We start from the raw sequence: 23,049 nt of genomic DNA, 5'->3' as shown, positions 1-23,049 counted from the left end.
TTGAATAAACCTGTAGCACAATGATAGATTCCCGCAAGCTGGTCCACCACAAATGGGCTCCCCTTTGGTTGGAAGGCCTGGTGTTGAAGCTCCACAAACACCAATGGCTAGTGCAGGGGCTGTGGGTGGTGCACCTGTTGGTTTTGGGAGAGGAAACCAAGGGGGGAACTTTGATGGACCTAATAAACGCCGTAGATACTGAGCATTTCAATCTGCCTTTTGAATATTCCTTTTTAGATCAAGAAGTGCAGATACCCTTTCTTACATTTTACCTGCTGTTTCCTTTATTTGTTTCATTAATATGTGTAACTAGATTAAACTTTTGTTGTGACCATATTTTGAAGCTTACTCTCTTGAAGGCTTTGTAGTGTATGTAGCCGCATTGTCAGCAAGTGTTGAATGCAAATGTGATTTTTGCTGTAACTCTTGTGCAGTCTTGAATCTGAAATAATAATAAAAAATAAAAAACGGAAGACTGGTATATGCTTCTATATATATATGGAAATATATCATTTTTAGAAATTTCTCAAAAACAAATAATTTTTGGAAAAATCTTTTGTAGCAAAACGTTTTTTTGTAGATGAGGAAAAAGTTACAAGAAATAGATGTCTACAATTATTTATTTCAGCAATTTTTTTGCAAAACTCCAAAAATCCTCATTCAAAAGTATTCATACCTTGACAAGGAAAATTACATTAACAGCTAGTTGAGGCACCTTTAACAATAATAACCTCTTTTAAGTGATTAGGATATTTGTCAATGAGCTTTTGGCATGATTCTTTTGAGATTTTCTGCAATGCAAAATTGTTCCAGTTCATTCAAATTCCAATGAGTTGTCTTGTGCACATCCTTCTTCAACTCATACAAAAGATTCTCAATCGGATTTAGATCAGAACATTGACTAGGCCATTCCAGAACCTTGATTTTATTCTTCATTAACCATTCTGAAGTAGATTTTGATGTGTGCTTTGGATTGTTGTCGTGTTGGAACGTCCAGTTGCGCTTTAAACCCAAGTTTTGTAGCGGAGGGTTTCAGATGATTGGTCAATATCTTTTGGTGTGCTATGGAATCCATTGTACTATGCATTGGAACTAAATTTCCTGTGCCATTAGAGGAAAACAGCCCCATAGAAGGATATTACCACCTCCATGCTTGACAGTAGGTATGGTGTTCTTTTCTTGTACGGCTCACCAGACTTTCTCCAACGTAACGACTGTCAGCTTGATTTTTTGTTTCATCACTCCACAAAACCTTTGACCAGAACACACATCCATCATTCAAATGACTTTTTGCAAACTAAGCGATTGTCCTTGTGATGTTTTCCTAAGAGTGGCTTTTTCCTTGGCCTGCACCCATTGAGACCTTCATCATGCAATACTCGACCTATGGCTGAAATGCAAACCCCAGTCCCACTTGCAGCCAATTCATTTTGAATATCTTTGGCAGTCAATCTCGGATTGTTATTAACCTTCCTCCCATTTCTTCTACTTGTTCTTGGTGAAATAACCTTCTTTCTTCCAGTCCGAGGGAGCATTGTGACAGTACCATGAGTACCAGAAATCTTCTTGTATCGTTCTCCAGCTTTGATAATAAATTATTCTACCTTAGGTCTTCAGATAGCTTGTTTACTTTTTCCCATATTGACTTATTATAGTAATGACAGCAGTCATCCTCTGCTTTAACCCTTTTATACTCTCTAAGAATGTTCACCTACAATCCAGTATTTTCTAGACTTTTCTAGAATTAGGTTCTGCATTATGATAATAAAATTTCTAGCACCTTGTAGACAATACTATCATAGCATCAAAGGGTATAAATACATTCTGAAATAGCATTTTTTGAGTTTTGCAAATGAATTGCTGAAATCTATTTCTTGTAACTTTTTTTCCTCATCCACAAAAGCACAACTTTTGACTACAACTGTGTGTGTGTGTGTGTGTGTGTGTGTGTGTTTGTGTGTATGTATATAATATAAATAAAATATACACACACACACGCAGTCTAACTTCATTATAACAAACCCCCCTGGGACCTGGAGAAGTGTTCTTTATATCAGGTTGTTCACTATAATGGGGTTTGACAATTTGCTGTATCGGAATAGTGAAGAAACGGCCAAATTGAATTGACATCTTTATACAGTATACATTAGTTCTTTCAAAACAACTTCACATGGATCAATATTTAAACTGTACTTGAACTATTTAAAAGAAAACAGTAAATAAATGAAAAAAATAAAGTACACTTACATGCTGAATACAGTAATTACATGCCCTTTCTCTTGAAAAACATATCCAGCATAGATTGCTTCATATTTTTTGTGCTTTTCTCAATGCCCGCTGTTTCAATCTTGTTACCTCTTCACGCCTGTTGCCATGGTTGCAGTTTGTGTGAAGATGGCAACGTTTGCATACGTTACACATGATTCACACTACAATAGGTTATCTATGAATCAGCCTTATCTTTGAATTAGCCTACCAAGGTCTTTGTTTTCACTGAGAGAATAACACATCCACACTGGAGAAAGTTCAGTGTCAGTCACTACTGAGATCGTTTTGTCCAGGTAGGTTTTGTAAAAGTGATCGTTCTAATAGGGCTAACCCGGTTCTTGCAGCTTGGATCATTAAAAAAGGGGGTTCGTTATAGTGAAGTTAGATTGTGTGTGTGTGACTGTCATATATATATATATATAATATATTACACACACACACACAGTGGTTTGCAGAAGTATTCACCCCCTACCAATAATGTCACATTTTGTGGAATTACAAATAATGTATGCACAGTTTTTCAAACAAACTTTTTTTTATTCAAAGCTGTAGTGGTTACACTGAACACTGTTATGTGAGGAGAAGGTTAACTGTCAGCAAAACTTGCAAAGAAAATGTACAAAATGAAATTTACTGGTTGCATAAGTATTCAGCCCCTTAAGTCAGTACTTGGTAGAAGCACCATTTGCAGCAATTAGAGTCTTTTTGGATAGATCTCTACTAGCTTTGTACAGTAGAATGGTGAAATTTTTGCCCATTCTTCACAAGAAAATTGCTCCAGTTCTGGTAAGTTTGTTGGGGATTGTCGATGGACTGCAATCTTCAAGTCTCGCCATAAATTTGATTGGATTCAAGTCAGGACTTTGACTGGGCCACTCAAGGACATTAATTCTCTTCTTGTTCAACCATTCCAGTGTGGCTTTGGCTTTGTGCTTCTGGTCATTGTCCTGCTGAAATGTGAATTTCCTCCCCAGTTTCAGTCTTGGCTGACTCAAACAGGTTTCCCTCAAGGATTCGCCTGTACTTTGCACCATCCATTCTCCCCTCTATCCTGACAAGCTTCCCAGTCCCTGCTGAAGAGAAACATCCCCATAACATGATGCTGCCATCACCATGCTTGACAGTTGGGATGGTGTTGACTGGGTGATGTGCAGTGTTGGGCTTGCGCCAGACGTAACGCTTGGAATTTAGACCGAAAAGTTCCATTTTTGTCTCGTGTGACCACAGAACCTTTTTCCACATGTCTGCAGTATCATCTACATGCTTTTTCACTAACTCCATACGTGCTTTAAGATGAGGCTTTTTGAGTAATTGTTTCTTTCTTGCCACCCGTCCATACAGGCCAGCTTTGTGTAGGGACCGGCTTATTGTTGATGTGTGAACACTGACTCCCATCTCAGACACTGAACTTTCAAGGTCATTGTTGACTTCAGAGTGACATTCCGAACCAGTTTCCTGTTTGCCCGACTGCTCAATTTGGGAGGGCGACCTGATCTGGGTAGTGTCTGGGTAGTATCTTCCACTTCTTAATGATGGACTTCACTGTGCTGAGAGGGATAATCAACGACTGAAATTTTCTTGTACCCTTCTCCTGCTCTGTGCCTCTCTACCACTTTATCCCTGACTTGTTTCGAAAGCTCCTTGGTCTTCATGGTTGCTTTGTTGGATCACTGTGAGTTGCAGCTTGAAAGTCTTTATATACCTGAGGGAAATTATCTTCAAGTTGAACCACTTGGAGTACACACAGGCTGAAACCATTTCACTAATTTTGTGCCCTTTCAAACAAGTCATTTGCACCTGAGCTGATTTAGGGCTGCAGTAGCAAAGGGGTTGAATACTTATGCAACTGAGATTAATATTAATTATTTATATTCTATATGCATTTTTTAACTTTATCAATGTGGAATAGTTTGTGTAGATTCTACATATATAGTCTAATTTGAAAGCGTCGTGGAGTACGCTCAGGTGCCAACAAAATGTTAAAACTTTGCAGGGGGGTGAATACTTCTGCAAACCACTGTAGATATAATGACCACTTAATTTAACAAAAAACAGTATTTTGTTTAAAAGTTGATGGCTACAAGTTTGACAGAGCTTTAACCCTTTCTGTGCTGCATATTTCATCAAGGTGGTCTGTGTGTACAGTACAACAAAGTATAATTGTTAAGTCCATTTCATATAGCTGATTATTCCTTCCGTGTTTTTTTTGATGATTTATCTTATGTATTTCTATTAAAGGTAGTAGTAGCCTGCTATTTACTGTTGGTTTGATTATGCTGTATGCCTGAACCATGAAAGTTTTGGATTTATTACTTCATTACATAATCATTGAATTATAAAATTGGCTGCAGACTTTAAGAAAAAATGCTTATGCAGCAACTCCTACAAAAAATAACTGACTTGTCTGAAATGAAAGGGTTAAGTCTGGGTCAACTAGAAGCGACATTGAAAGATTCTTGTTCCCTGTAACGCAATTTCTGGCATGCCTTTAGCTACACTCTTTTTAAACCCCTTTTAAATTATTATTTTTTTTAAAGTATGCTCAAAGTTAGTCCAATTTTGTTTGATTTTAAGTCAATAATGTGTGTGCTTGAAACTGTATTCCTAGCTGATATATTTCATGATCTTTTACCACCAACTTAATCAATGTTGCATTTCCACATATGAATAAGGGAAACTTGGGGACAAAATGTAAACACTGCAGCAATGTAGCAGTCCTTCCTTGTGCTAGGTTTATTACTGCTGTATGGGAACCCAAAATGGGTAATTTTTTTTTTTTTAAATAAATACACATTCAGAAGTTTTTTTTTCATATGTACAAATGCAGTAACCCAAGACATTGACTGAGTTAGGTAAGAAACACCTAGCTAAATATATTGAGTGCGAGTATATTGCAAAAAATGAATTTACTATATACAATTCACATTATTTTATGTGGAAAATACACGTAAAATTAAACAATGATGCCACTCCAGCTTTAGTACAGTTTAACACTGGCCAGGCAGTTCATGATTTTAATGGTTATATTTGCCATTATACAATATAGTAAATGCATGTTAAAATGTTTTAGATTAGAATGTTTAAATTGTCATTGAACTTTGGATGGTAATTTTAATTTTCACAATTACTAAAAATGTCTGGCTAAGCTTTTAAGTTTTTGTAATAAATTACTCTTAAAATATCAACTGTGTGCAGTTGTATATAGCAACAAACAAAGCAATGGAAACTGTGCTTTGAGTATTGGGTTGACAGCATGAAAATCCAATATAAATACTTTCAAAGAATTTTCTAGTATTTTAAGAAATTATGTTTATGACAATGCTTATTCAATAAAACACCAGGACTGTACGGTTCCATTAATGGATGTCCAAGCTTTATGCTGTAAGTCGTTGATGGAGAGAGGATGACCTGAATTTCCTTCCTATAGCTTTCTGTTCCATCATATCTGAGCAAATGCTATAGATTTGATTCTTGCCATGCAAGACATACATTCCTGCTGTCAGGTAGTTGTATAAGGAAATCTAGCTGGTCATTTTTGCATGCAAGACTTTTTTGTATTGGGGAGAGGTGGGGAAGCCCTGCAGATTGCTCACATGCTTTGTCTGCTGCTGTTCTCTGAAAAAGACCCTGGTTTATCTTAAATCATACACCTTAAAAACAACAGCTACTTTGGGTAATATCTCTGCAAAGGGATCAAAATACAAATTCTGTTGAACAAAGGTGTATTTCCCTACAATTGTTCTGAGCATATCTAGGTTACTTTTAGTTTGGCAATATTAATCTTATTCTTGACATGCATAAAATATGATGCATTATTGATCTAAAACTATTTATCGATCTAAAACCGCATTACTGTTTTGTGGGAATTGCAATGTCCACATATTGTAATAGTATAGAGACAGTTTGTGTGTCTGAATGCATGTTGCTGTGTTTATTATTAAATGTATTATGAAGTTTAAACTTCATCATACAGTTCCTTTAAAATTGCATATTCTTTAAAGACATCAAACAAGGGATTGTAAAGTTTAGATTGCAGTTGTTATAGGACATGCACATGGGTGTACTGTACACAACACAATAAAGTGGTATTCAGATATATTAGAGTTGTTTATAAAATTAGTCCGTTATTCAGATTTACAAGTTATTTATTAATAACGAAGTGAAAGTACAGTCCTATCACAATTAGGGATGGGACAGAATAAAATTTGCATACTATGATAACCTGTTAAAAAATAAATAAATAAATAAATAAAAAATACTGTTGTAACCTTAATATCACGGTATACAGTACACCATGCAAGTTATACAATAAAGGCTTACAAAAAATGAAGAAAGACTAATATAAATCACTTAAATTACTGTAATTAATAAAATAAACAAGTCACACTTCCTTTCACAGAATGATTTAAACATTAGGTATTTTGTATTTTACTACGCCAAATAACTTTGTACGTTTTATTTTATTTTTTCAAAGACAATCGGAATTTTTAAAAGAACATCCTAAAGTTGTACACTCTGTTATACTACAACAGTATTATTACTTGCTCAAAAGGACATGGTGCTGCAGTTTGTTGGAACATTTTAACATATAAAATTAAATAAATACTTTGTTCTGCTGACGGTAGTAAACAGAATTAGGAAATGATCGGTCTTATTGCTTAACATACAAACATGTACCAGTAAGGTTAGTATTTAAGAGCAGAGATGAGTTGTTTAATTTTTGCACCTGATAAATAACATGTATAGCAACACCATTAAAAATGTATTTTAATACTAAAACGTGTTATTGGATTTATAGCTACACGTCACATTGCACAAACTTCCAATGCTGTTTGTTACTAATGATTATTACACGTGGCGTTTGTATAAAAAATAAAAAAAAAACATTTCTTCACTTGCCTAAGAAAATATGAATACTGTAAATAACTTTAAATAAAACTACTTTGATAATAAGTAGACTAGCCTGTTGCAGTCACTTGTCTTTGCTAATTTTAATTGAGACATTGGTTGTGTTCTTATAGCACAGCCTTGTCAACGCTATATTAAAATAAATCAATCAATTATTTTAAACAAACAATGTACTAAATCTGTGATAAGTGATGTATAATGTTACAGTAAAGTTTAATGTTAATCATTCACATCAAACTGACTCTGTATGCAATAAGGCCCGACAGGCTGTCCGTATACGTCAAATATACGGACGCCTCAAGACAAAGTCGAGTGCCTCCAACCCCCGAGAAGTTAGTGTATTCAACGTATACGGACGCCCTGAAGGGCCTTATTGCATTTATAATACAGGTCAAAACAGTGGATTTGAAGAAAAAAAGTCATTAATCATGTTTTTATTAATATTTTATTAAATATTAGTTTTTATTAATTAAATATCCTTACGCCAATAAAGTAGTCACTTTTATAACTTTGAACTACACACTAAGTTAAGCTGAGTAAATTAATTTTATTGGAACATGCAAAAGAAAGTACATCTGTATTTTTGATATTGTGTACATTGTCATTGAAAAAATACACATGGGGGTGGAGTTGACAGCACTGAGTTGTTTTATTTTTCCCCCCCGTTACTGAGCAGACAGTAAATGCAACAACGTCTTGGATTTCAGTGATTTTTCAAGGTACGTGTCTGAGAGGGTGGATAATGTGCAGAAGTGTCTTTTTGTGTTTTTCTTTAGCATTTACAAACAGCTAGAAATATGTTATTTTAAGTGACAAAGTCTGAGTATAAAGACCGATTTTATTTATTTATTTATTTATTTATTTATTTATTTATTTATTTTATTATTGCAATCTTCCAGTTTATTTAATTGTTCTTAAACCAAATCGACATGTCAACTGACTACTTTTGGGATTTTTTGCAGGTAATTGGTCACTCAGTTTCACAGTTACAGCTGACGGTTACCGTCCAATACTTTAAATTCTGTGAAGCAGCGCAGTGATTTAGAATATGTGACAAGGCTCCAACTTTCCATATCCATCCAATATATGGACAGCCGGAACCTTGCTCGACCAATCACATTGCTTGTTTCACGTTCCATTGCTAGCCCTGGATTATAAATAGGTTGATAATCCAGACAAATGTAAATAAAGAACGTTGAAAATGTGTGCTGTGCTGCAAGGTTTGGAGAAGGCATTTCTCTAGAAGCTGCGTGTGACGTCTGAAGGACAGCAGCCAAGAGCAGCTGGCGCAGCAAGCACTGGGTCGACCGTTTCCTTCGAAACCATTATCAAAATACAGTATAAGTTCACAAAAAGATCTTCATCAGGCACTTTGCTAAGGCTGCAAGTACCATCGCTTGATTAGAATAAGCATGTTTGCAGTTGAAAATGCATTAACCGATGTATAAAGTAATTACTATAATTGTAGTGTAGAATAAAAGGAACGGTATCAATACAGTAACGTACCTAAACCGGTATACCGACCCATCCCTAATCACAATCATGTCTGATACTGGAAAAATACTACTGCAATTGAATTAGTCATTATACCCATTCAATCACTGGACAAATATGAAATGTCCTTAATTTCCTTGCATTTTATGATGTTACAGATAGATACTGTATAATGCATCGCCACAGACATGAACTATTCAAGATGCCTTCATTTTTAGCATGTATCTGCTGAAGTTGTGTTTTCATTTTGTAACTGCCTCCCATTGCTTTTTATTTACCAGTAAAATTAGCAAACTGGTATGTCCCCAGACATGCAGAGGCAGGTATTTCCTGGTTTCACATCTGCCAGTACTTCAGCAAGAGGGACTGTTGGTGCCAAATACTTGCATCTTGACAGTTTTGCAATGGTAATAGTGAATAAATGTATGTGTTTTGTTTTTTTTTAACACTTTTTTGATGTTATTGTTTGTTGTACTGCTCCCCATCCGTGAACCAGATAACATCTTGTGCAGTTGCAACACGCATTGACATTGTTTAAATTGTGAATGTTTTCATTGTAGCGATGCATCAGACTACAATCTACATGACCAGCGTACTGAGATCCAAAGGGTTAAGTTTTAAGGCCTTTGAACAGCAGTTAGCAAGTAAAAACATTGGCAGTTATTCGGGAAGGAAACCACAAACTTAAATGTTTTTGTAATACATTTCTAGAATTATGTGGTTTTGCAATAAATGTTTGCACCTCAGTAGTGTGCCTTTGCAACTGCCAAAATATTTGGAAACCAAAAACACGTATGTGTGGATTAGCTTAAGCATATCCCTCATTTACTATCAAGATGTGTACAGCTATGGCCAAAAGTTTTGCATCACCTAGAATTTTAGGATTGAGACAAAATAAAAATAAAATATATGAACATAATTTAGATATTTTATTTAATGTCATATAATCATATCAACTACTAAATTATATTGCAAAAGTCTACCGGAAGCCACAATAGCAGTACAGTATTTCATGTTAAATTTCAAAATGTCACATTTTTCAATTTGACAGTTTTTCATTATGTATATGGAAAACTACAAAGCGGCATGCAATTCAATATGTTAACATTATTCAGCAGGTTTCATTCGACTTTATGGAGCAAAATTAGTTCATTACTTAATAAAATCAACAGTCCATTTGTTACCCAAAACAGACTTATTAGGGACCTGTACATTTGAGTACTGTCCTCAACATGTAATCTTTGATCATAGTTCTCACTTATACTTAGGGACTTATTTATTATTAAATTAAGAATATACAGTCAATTCTCGTTAACACAAACTCATATTGACAAATTTCCTGAATTTTCTACATGGTCCTGTCTAAATTTAGCAGTCACTTATTGTAAATTACGTCTTATAATACAAATTAATTTAAGGGAAGAATAACTTGAATAAACCGAATCGCACTGGTTTGAACAGCTGAGTGGGAAATGTGTTAACTTGTATCCAGATTAGCGCCTACATTCTGTATTTTAGTGCTGTTTTGGGACAACAGATCATATGATGCATTTAGAGTTGCCACAATGCTTGTGCATCAATGCCATTTCCATGAAGCAGCACAAACATGCACTATCCTTACAGACAAAAGTGGGGGTGCTGAAAGCAGTGGACCATGCACCACTATACAATAAAAAGAAAGATGTTGCTGCAGATACAAGACTTTGTTGACCATTTTGAAAAACTGGGGTAACAATAATACAGGCTTATGAACAGCAAACTGGATGCAAGTCGTCAGCGTTTCCGATTTTCTCAGTGCCCTGGCTGATGTTGAGGAAGCCTGGCTTTTGTGGTTTAAAAATGTCCGTGATCAGAATGGGGCATGCAGGTTTCAAGTGCAGTTCATTTGCAGTACACTTACAACTGTATTTTCAATAAAACAGTACATTTAAATGTATAATACTTTTCATTGTACTGTAATTTTAAGTGTATTTCAGTTATTGTAACTTCAATAAAAACTGACAATATGCATTTGGCTTAGACCCCTGAGAATACGAATTGCAGATAATACCAATTCTTTTGCTGGTTCCTTTAAATTAGTATTAATGAGAGTTCACTGTATATAGTATGTTTTTGATGTTTGACGTAGGCTTAGCAAAAATAGTATTGACAGAAAATTCCAAAGCATAAAATGGAAAGAAAATAGTGCAGAATCAGGGATTACAAATGCCAGGTACATCACTCAGAAATGCCTCACACTTTCCAAAACTGGCTCAACTTACTGGAAATGTTATTGATGCGATTTTCTGTTATGTGGAATGTAATAAACGAGAACCAAAACGATGAGTTCCACGTTTTATTTAAATTTCAGTTTTTATTTGCTTGTTACAAAAAGGCATATTTAAACGTCAGTAATTATGTTATTACTTTATGAAAATGTGTCTATGGTCACTGTTTATTGTGAAAAAACAGCAGTGGCAAGGAATACAAATTTTAAAAAGTAAAAAAAAACAAAAAACAACTATGTACTATATATTTTTTGTGAATAAAAAATGTTTTTACATTAAACTGCTGTATATAATCCTTTTGTTTTGTAATTCATTTAGGGGGATAATGTAAGGCCTACAGAATGTATTCGTACTCCTGGGATATTTTCTACTATAAAAAGTGTTACATATCATGACTTTTTATATTACCTTTTTTGCAAAATAATGAAAGTCAAGTAAATAAAGTACCCAAAGCATGACTTGAACTAACATTTTCTTCTGAACTTTTTGGGTCATCCAAAGATATTTATACAAGGGGGTAAAAAAGGTAAGGGGCTGTTTCATAGCAATATGTAAATGTTTCTGTTGTGTTGCTTTTGAGAAGTTGTTTAGCTATAGAGGTAATCCTCAAGGAGGCCATTTCTGTTTGCTGTTAAATCTGCTTGCGTTAGTACATTTTATGAGCAGTGGTATAGTTTGAACTTGCCTGGTTATAGTTTTATGAAATTGAAAACCATGTACGTTCAGTCGGTCTGCTAAAGTATTATATTTCTTCTGGTCAAAATGTTGTAAAAAATATATACATTGCAGTCCTGCCAATTGCTAAATGCTTGGCACCTCAAGATATTTTTGGAGGAAACTGGTGTTGATGTCCCACATTGTCGACAGAACCTAAGACAATTGCAAAAAGTCAGAAGGTTTAAAAAGTTATAAAGGCATTTTTTTTTTTTTTTTAATATTTTAGTCGTTGCCAATTAGTTTTTTTTTTATTATTATTTTCTCCCCAATTTGAAATGCCCAATTATTTTTAGGCTCAGCTCACCGCTACCACCCCTGCGCTGACTCGAGAGGGGCGAAGATGAACACACGCTGTCCTCCGAAGCGTGTGCCATCAGCCGCCCGCTTCTTTACACTCTGCAGACTCACCGTGCAGCTGCCTCAGAGCTACAGCGTCGGAGGACAACGCAGCTCTGGGCAGTTTACAGGCAAGGCCGCAGGCGCCCGGCCAGACTATAGGGTTCGCTGGTGCGCGGTGAGCCGAGGACACCCTGGCCGACCTAACCCTCCCTCCCCCCGGGCGACGTTTGGCCAATTGAGCGCCGCCCCCTGGGAGCTCCCGTCCACGGTCAGCTGTGGAATAGCCTGGACTCGAACTTGCGACGTCCAGGCTATAGAGCGCATCCTGCACTCTAGCGAGTGCTTTTACTGGATGCGCCACTCGGGAGCCCCCTAAAAAAAAGGCATTTTTGTTAGTAAATTGATCTGGTCAGGATGCCTAACTTATAAAACAGTTCATTAACCCTTGGGCGGCGGCAGGTTTAAAATTAACATGTTTCATAACTCTGAAGATCGAGGGATATCCTTGCATGCGATTAAACTTTAATCACTTACATTTATTTTGATACCAAGAACATCCTTTTCTGATGCTGGAAACAGGACACACTGTTTTTTTTTTTTTTTTTACTAGGTTTTGTACATGTTAAGTTTGCAAGTACAATGTCATTATTTTTGTAGTTTTTTTGTGTTCGTGGCATTTTTAAAGGGCTTTACTGTTGATGGCACCTTTTTTTTAGCTTAGCACTTAGCACTAAAAAGTGTTTATTCATTACAGAACTGTTTAAATATTTTATAAACCGGTTTTGTGTTTTGCTTTAAATTATAAGTTAACTGTATTTATGTATGTGGGGTGCATTTGCATCCCTTTTCCACTTTACATGTGAACTTAGTTGTTGCTGCTGACTGAGGGTTAATTAAATCTGATATAGAAATGGGTAGTGAAAGTAAATAGACTATATACATGTTACACCTATTTAAAAACAACAAACTGAACTAAGTTAGCATTGACTTCAGGTTACGCAATGCAAGAAAAACAAAATCAACCTCCAAACACCAGGGTCTTTTATTCAGAATTCGTAATCTAGATGAAAATGATCTCAATTTAACAATACTTCATTGTTAACAATTATATAAAGCTTTCCCATTTAAAAATACATTTTAAAAAACAAAAACCAATACAAATTTGACAAGTCTATTGCTTCAGTTATGCCTGTACAAGATTACATTTAAGACTTAATTTAATGTTGGACCCATTCAGTGAGCAGGCTACCTTCTTATTATTTGTATGGGTATTGGTATGGATTTCTATTTGCATTATACTTTTCTTTTGTGAATTTCTTGTACCCTTCATGAACATTTATCAAGGTAAGCTTCTTAATGAATTTAATATTTTAGATTTAATTGTATTGTTTTAGTGCTGTCTTTTTGTGTGGGACAGTGTACATGTGGCCATTTTAATTGTGAATTTCATTCCTTTTTAGAAGCAGTCAAGTTTAAAAACACTAATGGGCGGTCCCCAGTCTGGTTGATTTTTATAATGCAAATAGTTACCGCCATGACATGAATCTAATGTGTACAATCTGAATCTCCCATGTGCAAGGCCATTCTGGAGAAGCAGGCTTTGCAGATTTCCACCCAGAAGGAAGGCAGCAATCGTTGAGGAATTGTCACACGTCCCTCCAGAACAATTTAGTATCCAGAAAATAAAATAATGAAAAGAACTGGGTTTCTTTTGAATTCACATTACAATTCAGAGCTAAAGGGTCACTTGGAAGTGAACTTGTGTGTTATGCTGGTTTGCTAGTCAGCAAAGGGTGTGTCAATGGGCCCTGAAACACTTTGTCTACTCATGGTGATCCTACACCCTGTTGAGCATAATTTTCACATTCTAATATTGTTTAATGTATAATTTGAGACTTTTTAAGGCTGACATGTTCAATCTTCGACAGTCTTAACTACCAGTGCAGGGGGGTATTTATTCTTCTTTCTGACAAAAATAGTTTATTTCAATGGCAACTGCCAAGACTTGTATAATGTTCAGTATTGCACAAACCAATTTTAAACAATAAAAAAACACCTAGTCACTGCATTAGTAGTAAATGAGCAACATTTGGGCTGTTGATATTTTGCATATTTAAGAAGAGGGGATAGGTATCTATTCAGAGAATACCAAGATATTTAATTAACAGGGGGTCTAAGGTGGGGCAAAAAATGTCTGCCCCACAAAGAATGGATAACATTGTGGGATAGCACTGAGAAGATATGCTTATTAAAATAATTTGCATTTATTGGAAGAGAGGGCCATTACCTATTGAGACAGAGGATACTGAATGATCGTTCGTGGTATACGTTTTCTTTATTCGCCGCAGGAGGATGCCCCCATAAACCATGAGTCCCAAGGAGGGGTAATTCAGCATTCATTCAAGATTCTGTTTATACCACAAGTATATTTTTAAAAATAAATAGCAATAAAATGTGTACATTATATTAAATCAATTCATTTAGGGATTATTTACCTGCTGGATTTTTACTTTCATTGTCAGTTGACCCAGATTCATTTCGCAAACCGTCTTTTTAGGTAGGACATTGCACTCAGTCTGTCAGTTTGCAGCATCTCTATTTCCTACTGTCGCCAGTGCTAATGAAGGGGCTACAATAAGTCAGACGCAGGCAGGTCGGTAACTGGCATTTCTTGACTGAACTCATTCTCAAGGAAATAGGGAGACCAAATCAAAACAACAATAGAAATATGAAATTATTTCAGAAGTTTTAAAGTTGTTATAAAACACGTAGCTTGGCAGTATTGTTTGAACTACTGACGCGCAGCTCTGTCCTGAATTCCAGCAGTACACCACTGGATTGGAATGTAAGCAAAGACACATTCGATACAGGTCCAGTAATGTTATTCCACTTAAGTTATTTCACTTAATTGGAATAACAAAATATATGCCGCACTAGATATACCCACGCTTGTTTTATAAGTAAGAAATAACCCACGGCAGGGTAAGTGAGTAGGTCTATGATGTCATAGCCATGTGGTAAGACAATTAGTACTGCACCGTCATGTGATCTTGTTCAGCCAATCACAGCACTTAATTTATCCAAGCCATTTTATAAATTAAGATCTCTAATATGCAAGCAGTGGGGTAAAATGGGCTACCACTGAGCATTCCCCCAAGAATGACAAACAAGCAATGGTTGCTACCTTTTTGTGTTGCTGTAGATACAATACATATTTTTAGTGTTCAAGATTGGGGCTACTGTTTAGAGTCCTAAACATTAATCAGACCAAAATTGTTTAATTCTACAATTATACAACTAATTGAACTTACTAGTTATAATTACATGCATGATCCCAGGGTACCTTCACATGAAGTGCCATATTCTTCTTTTCCTCTGTAAAACCTTTGAGTAGATGTCTGTTTTGTGTAGTTTTGTCTTATAAAAGTAAGTTAAATTCCAGGTTTGTTCCTAATTTTTCATTCTTCTGTAAAATATATATTTTTATCTAGAATACCATTTGTTTAAACAATATTTATTTTATGCTATGTTTAACTAAAACTTTTATAATCCAAACTATTTTTGTAGGTGATTTGTTGTCAGTTTGGAAAGAGGTCAGTATAGCTGGTCAGCAATGTTATAATGGCACTGTTTAAACCTGGATATAACCATGGATCTGCATTAACCAACACTTGCTGATGCAGGCAATTTAAAAATAAATAAATAAATAAATAAAACATTTTTAAAAATGTTTTATTTATTATGAACCCGGTCGTTAACTGGGACCCAGTCGCGAGGCCGAGCCTATAACGACTCTCTGAGAAGTCAGAGGAGGCCATTAGGTCCAGCCTCGACTCCATAGGAAGGCTTTCTCGGCTGGAGTCCGGCCCGTCCTTTTCTCTCTCCCTTGTGTAGAGGCAGAGCCGCCAATCCTAAGTTGCAAAAAACACTCCCTCTCGCAGCCCTGGCTCCCGCCCCATGAAACAAGGTGCTTCTGTTCACATGTATTTGGGGAGAAAAAAAAAAAAACCTTATTGTTAAGAGCAAGAGACCATTGATACAGGTTATTATAGGAGAAGTGGAATCCCTCTGCCTTTTACTTTCATTTGGATTTCAAACCCTGTTGTCCTGTGATAACTTGGCAAAGTAAAGTGTGGAGCTGAATTTGACTGACTTGGAGCAGAAGCAGCACAAACCAGACTTCTTATTTAAATCTGGGACCAAAAGAAAGCCCACTTTGTGTTTACCTGGTGATAACTGTCTCCCTCCCTAGTATAAAGATATCTTCTGTTACCTTAGGTAAGATAGTCCAAGATTAATATTAATCAGGGTCAAGAACCCACCCCTAAAATGTATAGAAGATGTGTGATACCACATGTTATTTTATAGATCTCTTCAATTTAGGAATTCAGACTGGAACAGATTAATGAAATCCTCAAATAAAGTATATTTTAGAAATGCATTACAATAATGTCTCTTTAAACATAAACATGAGGACACTCCCAGAACTAAGAAATGGAAATAATCAAGTTATATAAAAGGTAACTGGAAAAATGTGTGCCTAAGTTTCTATAGATGTAATAGTGGTTGATAAAAACTTTGGACTGTAATATATTTTTGTACATACATAGTTTCAACATATTAGAAATATTACATTGTATAGGATTTCTACAGTATCTCTAGTCCTGCTTTCACATCATGTTTTAATGAAAAACAATCACAGATTATACCTTATAAACTATGACAACATTTGTTGCTGGTTGCTTTTAGTTAACTTAAATGCAACAATCAAACACATTAACAAAACCTATTCCCATGTCTGTGTCACTGTGACATTGTCCTTTCATACAGTTAAGGATATGGGGGTGTCATTTGAACTGAACAGTGGCAGATTTATTTACTGCCATCATTTTTAATAATTAAAAGGACGACTGAAAACACACTGTAAGAATACATGTGAGTCTCTAGGGTAATTTTGTCTTTAAAATGACATACAATTGCAGCTTTCTTCATAATTTTTATTAAGTTACACATTCATTGCCCCCCAATCCGTCTACAGACGGCCTTGTGTGAAGTCCTGTACAGTTAGGCAAATAGAAGGACCATGGTTAGATGTTACTGTCATTTTGTGAAACTATCATATACAAATAATATCCAAGTAGTTGATTTCTAAAAATGTCATCTTTTCAAATTAATTGTATTGGTTAGCAAGAAACTGAATTGATAGCAATGGTTTGAAGTTATGCAAATTTCTTCTCCCCACCCGTTCATCTGTACATTTGATCAACTAGTGTATGAACTTACATGCCAGCATGCTATGTCAAATACAACAAATTGTTTTCTTTATTATCATTATTTTTTTTTTGCACAGGTACCCTTTTTAGAGGCCTATTAATTACATTGTTTTAATGTTGTAAGTATTCTTCCAAACAAGTAAAATTAGTATAAATGACTGATGGGAATCTGTATAGGCTAATATAGACCCAGCTCTGCAGTGTGACATGGCTACCGGCTTCATAAACTTTTGTCACTGTCTCATATTGGTTTCTAACGAGCAACACTGTTTTCTTAAATAATATAAAACCCATCCTGTCATACCTTTGTGAAGTCATTTATTCCAGATCATTTCATATTTAAGTGCACCTTTTCTTTGTGTGGGATGTATATGCAGATATTAAGAAGACCAACAGCAAAATAATAGGTGCATATTCAAATTTTTAACACTGGACTAAATTACTGCCAGAAATACATACCTGTGAGGTGTAAGCCTATGTATTTAACATTTTTTTTTTCCTATACATTTATAGCAGCACTAAAGTTAATGAAACCACATTCCAAATCACAATTCCCATATAAATCCTAAGTTAGCTCTGTAGTGCAAATGCTGGAAATATGTGCTAGAAAAATAATTTGTTTATGATATAACGAAACATGGTGCTATGGCAATAAACATATTTCTTCATCAATATTACAGCAAATGGCAATCGCCAGGACTATTGTTTTCTTGTTCCTGGTTTGCTAGCCACTTTAGCCTCCTATTTGTTTGTCATTGGGCAGCGCTAATGGAACATCCCCAGCACCCAGCTCAAACTCCCTTCAAGCACTTTGCCCTTTTACGTTTGTGTTTTCATCAGAACCCGGCCAAAATATGAAATCTCTCCTTAGCCACTTACGATTGAGGTTCTGATTATTTCATTTTTTAGCTCAGTCCGGTATTTCATTGAAATATCATGAAACCTGTTTATTGTGCAACAGGCACAGAATTTGGTAATAAATAAAACCTGAAAATCAGATCCCCTACCTGATATAATAATCAAGAAAACTGGAGAGTTGGCCAAATTATCTCCATAGAGTCAGTGGTACTATATACATGAACAACTTGCAGGAACCCTGTAACCCTAGTATAGAATGATGGAAATCCACACGCTACTGCTCCCAGTCCTGTGTTAACTACACTGCTGAAACTCCAGCAATGAGATCCATGTTCAATTTTGCTAAATAGTAAAGGGGCAGATTTTAAGAGATATTTGGAAGCAACCTGTCCACTGGTGTTTGTGTCACTTCAGTTTACAAGAGAATCACTTCAGACTTTTATATACTTTTGGTTTTATTTGTTTTTAGTTTTTATATACAAATTTGACTAAGATTGAAGACTCTCAGTATGTGCATGTACTTGTGTTATAACATCTGTGACTGGGGTGACTGACATACTGTGCTTGATTTAATACAGGGACTATTACGTGATACCTTGCAGAAGATTAAGGGTAGTGTTGGATTGGGATAAGGGTGTATACATGAGATGGTCCAGATTACTTGCTGCATCTTATTTTGTTGATGTTATAGTACTGGAAGATACTTCCCACAGTGGTAGCCAAAACCAGACCTAGAAATGGCTAAATATGACATGGTACTTTCCGCAATAAAACTGAAGTCAATGCGAAATTCAGTTTTGTAAACCTGTCCTGTATCTTCTGCACGCCAGAGGGCCAGAGAAACTGGTTTGTTACAGATTACTACAGAAATCCAATGTAAAATGTGTATGCACACCAGTAGTAAGCACAGCAAATAAATAAATATCCTGCTTCTCATCTGATGTTTCATTTTTTGCATGTATTTATGCAACTATAGTAGTTACACGTAATACATGTTCATTATTTATCACTTACCGTGCAGCTGTATGGACGTTTTAAGACAGAAATAATTAATGGGTTTCTTAAAAACGCAGAGGCCCACCGAGAGGGTGGGGAGGGGAATTTTCCCCGGGACCCTGCACAGGACCATTTGCATTTGCGCCCACCACCATATATATTTTTTCAGGGTAAGGTTGCACTACACTAATGACTCTATAGTACTGTACACCGAACCGATACGCCTCTGTGGTAGTCTAATGTACGGTGCAGATGCTGTCAAAATACCTGCACATTTATTTTATGTACATGTTGTTCACCTCACCTGGGCAACGGAACTGAACTGTATATAAATACAGCAAACATTTGCCTTATTGATGCACAGAAAAGTGAAGACAGATTTGTTTAACCCCCCTCTCCCACTAAATCACCATGTTTTCTACATCAAAGAACAGCACTGGACAGATGTGGATCTTCCATTCATTCTGTGTCAACCACTTCAAAGCATGCATTCCCCTCCCCTCCAGTGTGAACCAACTCCTCAGATTCAATTGCTTTAGCCTCTTACATGTGGGCTCCATCCTAGAATCTTTTTTAAACTTGTTTTCTTACACTTTAACTTAATCGAAGGGATTTAAAAAAAAAAAAAAATCAAGCAATCTTGCTAAAATATTAACATGTTGTAAATGAAGTCACCCACAAATAATTATATAATTTACACATGTACCATATAGCATATTGGTAGTTTGTTTAGAATAGTCTAATTTATTATGAGACAAACACACAGTTTTACAATAAGGTGATAATCAGACAGATCAGAAAGTCACTGTGTTGGTTTCTAATAAACAGAACATTAGTGTACCTGTAAACTGCAGGAGTTGTACTTCAAGGTCTCTATGTGAAATGTATATAGTTTCCAAAAGTGTGGAGTACAGATAAGTGAAGGCAACATTAAAAAGAAGCTGATATTTTGCATGTTTCTTTATGACAACTCCCCTCCCCTCACTCGCCCCACTTGCTACATCAAACACCATACCCCTCACCAGGAAGTGTGAATCGCTGCTTGATTAAGGCATCGTTATTTGTACCACTCAGCCCAATCAGCTCGAATGACATGCCTTCACCTTATTATGATGGTAGTGAAAAGTATCAAAAGAAGAGTGCCAATTAACAGTACTGTGCTGAAATTAGTTTGCGTTCTTCAAACAAGTAGCCAAAGCATAGTGAGCTTGAGAGACATCGTCCAGCTTGCAATGCTTTTCCCACAGATTGTTCTTGGAAATGTGTTGGATAGTCAAGAAATGTATTGATACCAAGTGACTGACTGACGGGATCTGGCGGCTGATGAATACTGGCACAACATTGCGCTCTTGTCTACACCCAACAGAGAGCTACTTTTTCCTACACTTGCCAAGTATGCCTTGAATATGTTGGCTTTGCCACACAGTACTGCAGAATTAGAACAAACTTGTTTCTCAGACTTAAAAAATCAACTGTATACAGACATTCTGGATTAAATGGCACCAGCTTCAGACCAACAAAGCAAATCCAATGTGCAATACAAATGTGTCCCTGTGTGCCCATAAGACCTAAAGAAATGCAAGCACATAAATAGCATATTTTATAATGTGCTTTATTGTTTCAGATAGTGGGTCAGTAAAAAAAAAAAAAAAAGGCCACAATATGTCAATAAAAACAAAACTGCAAGGTTGTCAACAATGTGACGAATGTGACTGTATAATGAAAAGATCTTACATCAAGTGTGGGGCTGGTTCATACTTCTGTTGCAGATGAATGCGATACATCAGACACAGAGCTCAAAAGAGACGACGTTGGTACGTCCATCATCTCAACCAACAGAGAATCCAAAAGGAAGAATTTTATACATTAATTCGAGAGATGCAGATATGTGACAGTAGGATCATTTTTTAGAATGACAGGTGAAAGCTTTCACAGTCTGTTAAACAGATTGGGACCATTGCGTCAATGCAAAAATACACATGCGATGCCAGTGACACCTGCAGAAAGACTGGCAATTCGTAGCATAGTGTGGCCACAAGCTTCTGACTTCTCTCTTTACTTCAGGGTTTTACTGCTCTTCACAAATCTGTCACAGTTTTCTCCATCAGGCTTTACATTCTCTATCTACAGTCCTTTTTCTAATTTTTTCTGAATAATACACACCAATGCTGTTTCGAGTATTTGGGGATCTCTACATTCTTTGTGAGGGGTTATATAAATGTGAATGTTTAAGATCTTCTATTAAAAGTTCTTCAAAGTCTTGCTCCATGATGGTTACCAGCGTATGACCGTATTTCCGATCTGTCACACAGGGTCAGAGACTCTCGACTCAACCAGAAATTGTTGGTTTGAAATATGAACCAGCCTTAACGCTCACTGTTCTCCTATAAAAAGCCTTTTTCAGTTGCTTTAAAAAAAAAAAAAAAAATCACTCCTTATGTATACACTGGAAAGATATGCATAGTTTTAAAAACCTGTTTGATATATTTAATTAATACATTAATTACCAGACATATAGTTAAAAAGTAAAGAATAGTCACAACAACTGTTTCGCAGGACAAAATAAATAAATATAACACGCTACTTTTTTCTAAAGTAACCAGTAATAAGTTACATTTTTTTCAGTAACGTGAACATCCCTGCATATGTTGTGGTGACATTATCAAAATACATATTTAAATGTTGTTTTTGTTTAAGATTTTATTTATTTATTTTTTATGATATTGTTATATGGAAGGATAATATTTGCAAGTATAGATGGAACTGCAAAGTATATGTTCTTAGGTTATATGGTAACAACTTAGTATTTTCATTGTTAGGGACCTCCATGGGCAAAACGTAATAGCATCCTTCCCTTCAGGCAGTATGTTTATGAAGCTGACACTGCTGTACTGACATATTTGCAGCTTCTCAGGCCCTACCTTTGGGTCTCCTGTGCATGTGCCTTCTGCAAGCTTGGTTCAACAGCAGGGTTTCTTTTAGCCTGCATTGATCTGCGACTGCCAAAAGGGAGGCCGTCACCACGAACACGTCCAGCCTGGGCTGGGGCGCTGGGTAGAATGGCACTCCACATATTGGTTTGCAACTGCAGGCAGATGAACTAGCCTTGCAGCATTTGTTGCAGAAGGTTTGAGAGAGGGTGATTGTCTGGGCAGACAACGCAACAGTGGTGGCCTACGTGAACCACAAAGGCGGCCTCATGTCGCCCAGTCTCCATTGCGTGGCATGTAAGCTTTGCTCTGGGCACACGAGAACCTACTCTCACTGCCCAAGGTTAAATAAAAAAGGCCAGCTGACCACCTCTCAAGGAGGGTCCCAGCGCCTCAGAGTGGAGGTGAACCCGAGGTAGTGAGCCTCATTTGGGAGAGGTTCAGAGACCTCTTGCCTCCCAGGAATCAACTCACTGCCCCCTCTGGCTCGCCATAATAGGAGACAGGGACCCGCTGGCAGTAGATGCCTTAGCACACTAGTGTGTTATGCCTTCCCACCGCTCGCTTTACTCCCGCTGTATGTGGAGAACATCAGGCACCGAGCCAAGGTGCTTCTAGTTGCCCTTTATTGGCCCAGGAGGTTTAAACCCTGATGCAGCTCCTGAGTGGCCAGCCGTGTGGACTGCTCAGTGAGCCACGGGGGACCTTATGGCATTCCGACCCATTGAGCCTGTAGCTCTGGGTCTGGCCCCTGAATGGCTGCATTGAGCCATCTGGATCTGTCCAGTAAGGTTTTTGACACCTTGCAAAATGCCATAGCAGCGTCCACACGTTCCCAGTTCGGGTACAAGTGGAGCGTCTTACCACATTTTGAATGTGGTGTCTGCCTCATGGGTTCAACCCCACGACTTGTCCCATGGCAGTAATACAGCAGTTTTGAAGGACCTGTCTGTCTGGCAGCCATTCCGGCGGGGCAAAACATTCTGAAAGTGGTTCAGC

The 23,049-nt window shown here is 36.6% G+C and overlaps 1 protein-coding gene across 2 annotated transcripts in view; it reads left to right on the top strand.

Moving 5' to 3' along the window:
* Positions 1–23,049, top strand: part of LOC117405698 (paraspeckle component 1-like) — a 64,885-nt gene that overhangs the window by 39,143 nt on the left and 2,693 nt on the right. The window contains exon 9 of one of the 2 annotated variants that reach the window (XM_034008981.3): positions 17–5,453. The exons of the other annotated variant lie outside the window; for it this stretch is intronic. Coding sequence (XP_033864872.3) covers positions 17–202 — 186 coding nt within the window. The 3' untranslated portion in view covers positions 203–5,453. Of the gene's footprint in view, positions 1–16; positions 5,454–23,049 lie in introns of those variants that run through there. 2 annotated transcript variants of the gene reach the window in all.

This window comes from Acipenser ruthenus, chromosome 9, assembly GCF_902713425.1.
Source record: "Acipenser ruthenus chromosome 9, fAciRut3.2 maternal haplotype, whole genome shotgun sequence".
In the NCBI taxonomy this organism is placed as follows: Eukaryota; Metazoa; Chordata; class Actinopteri; order Acipenseriformes; family Acipenseridae; genus Acipenser; species Acipenser ruthenus.
Note: the sequence above shows the minus strand (reverse complement) of the source record. Positions and strands in the feature narration are given on the sequence as shown.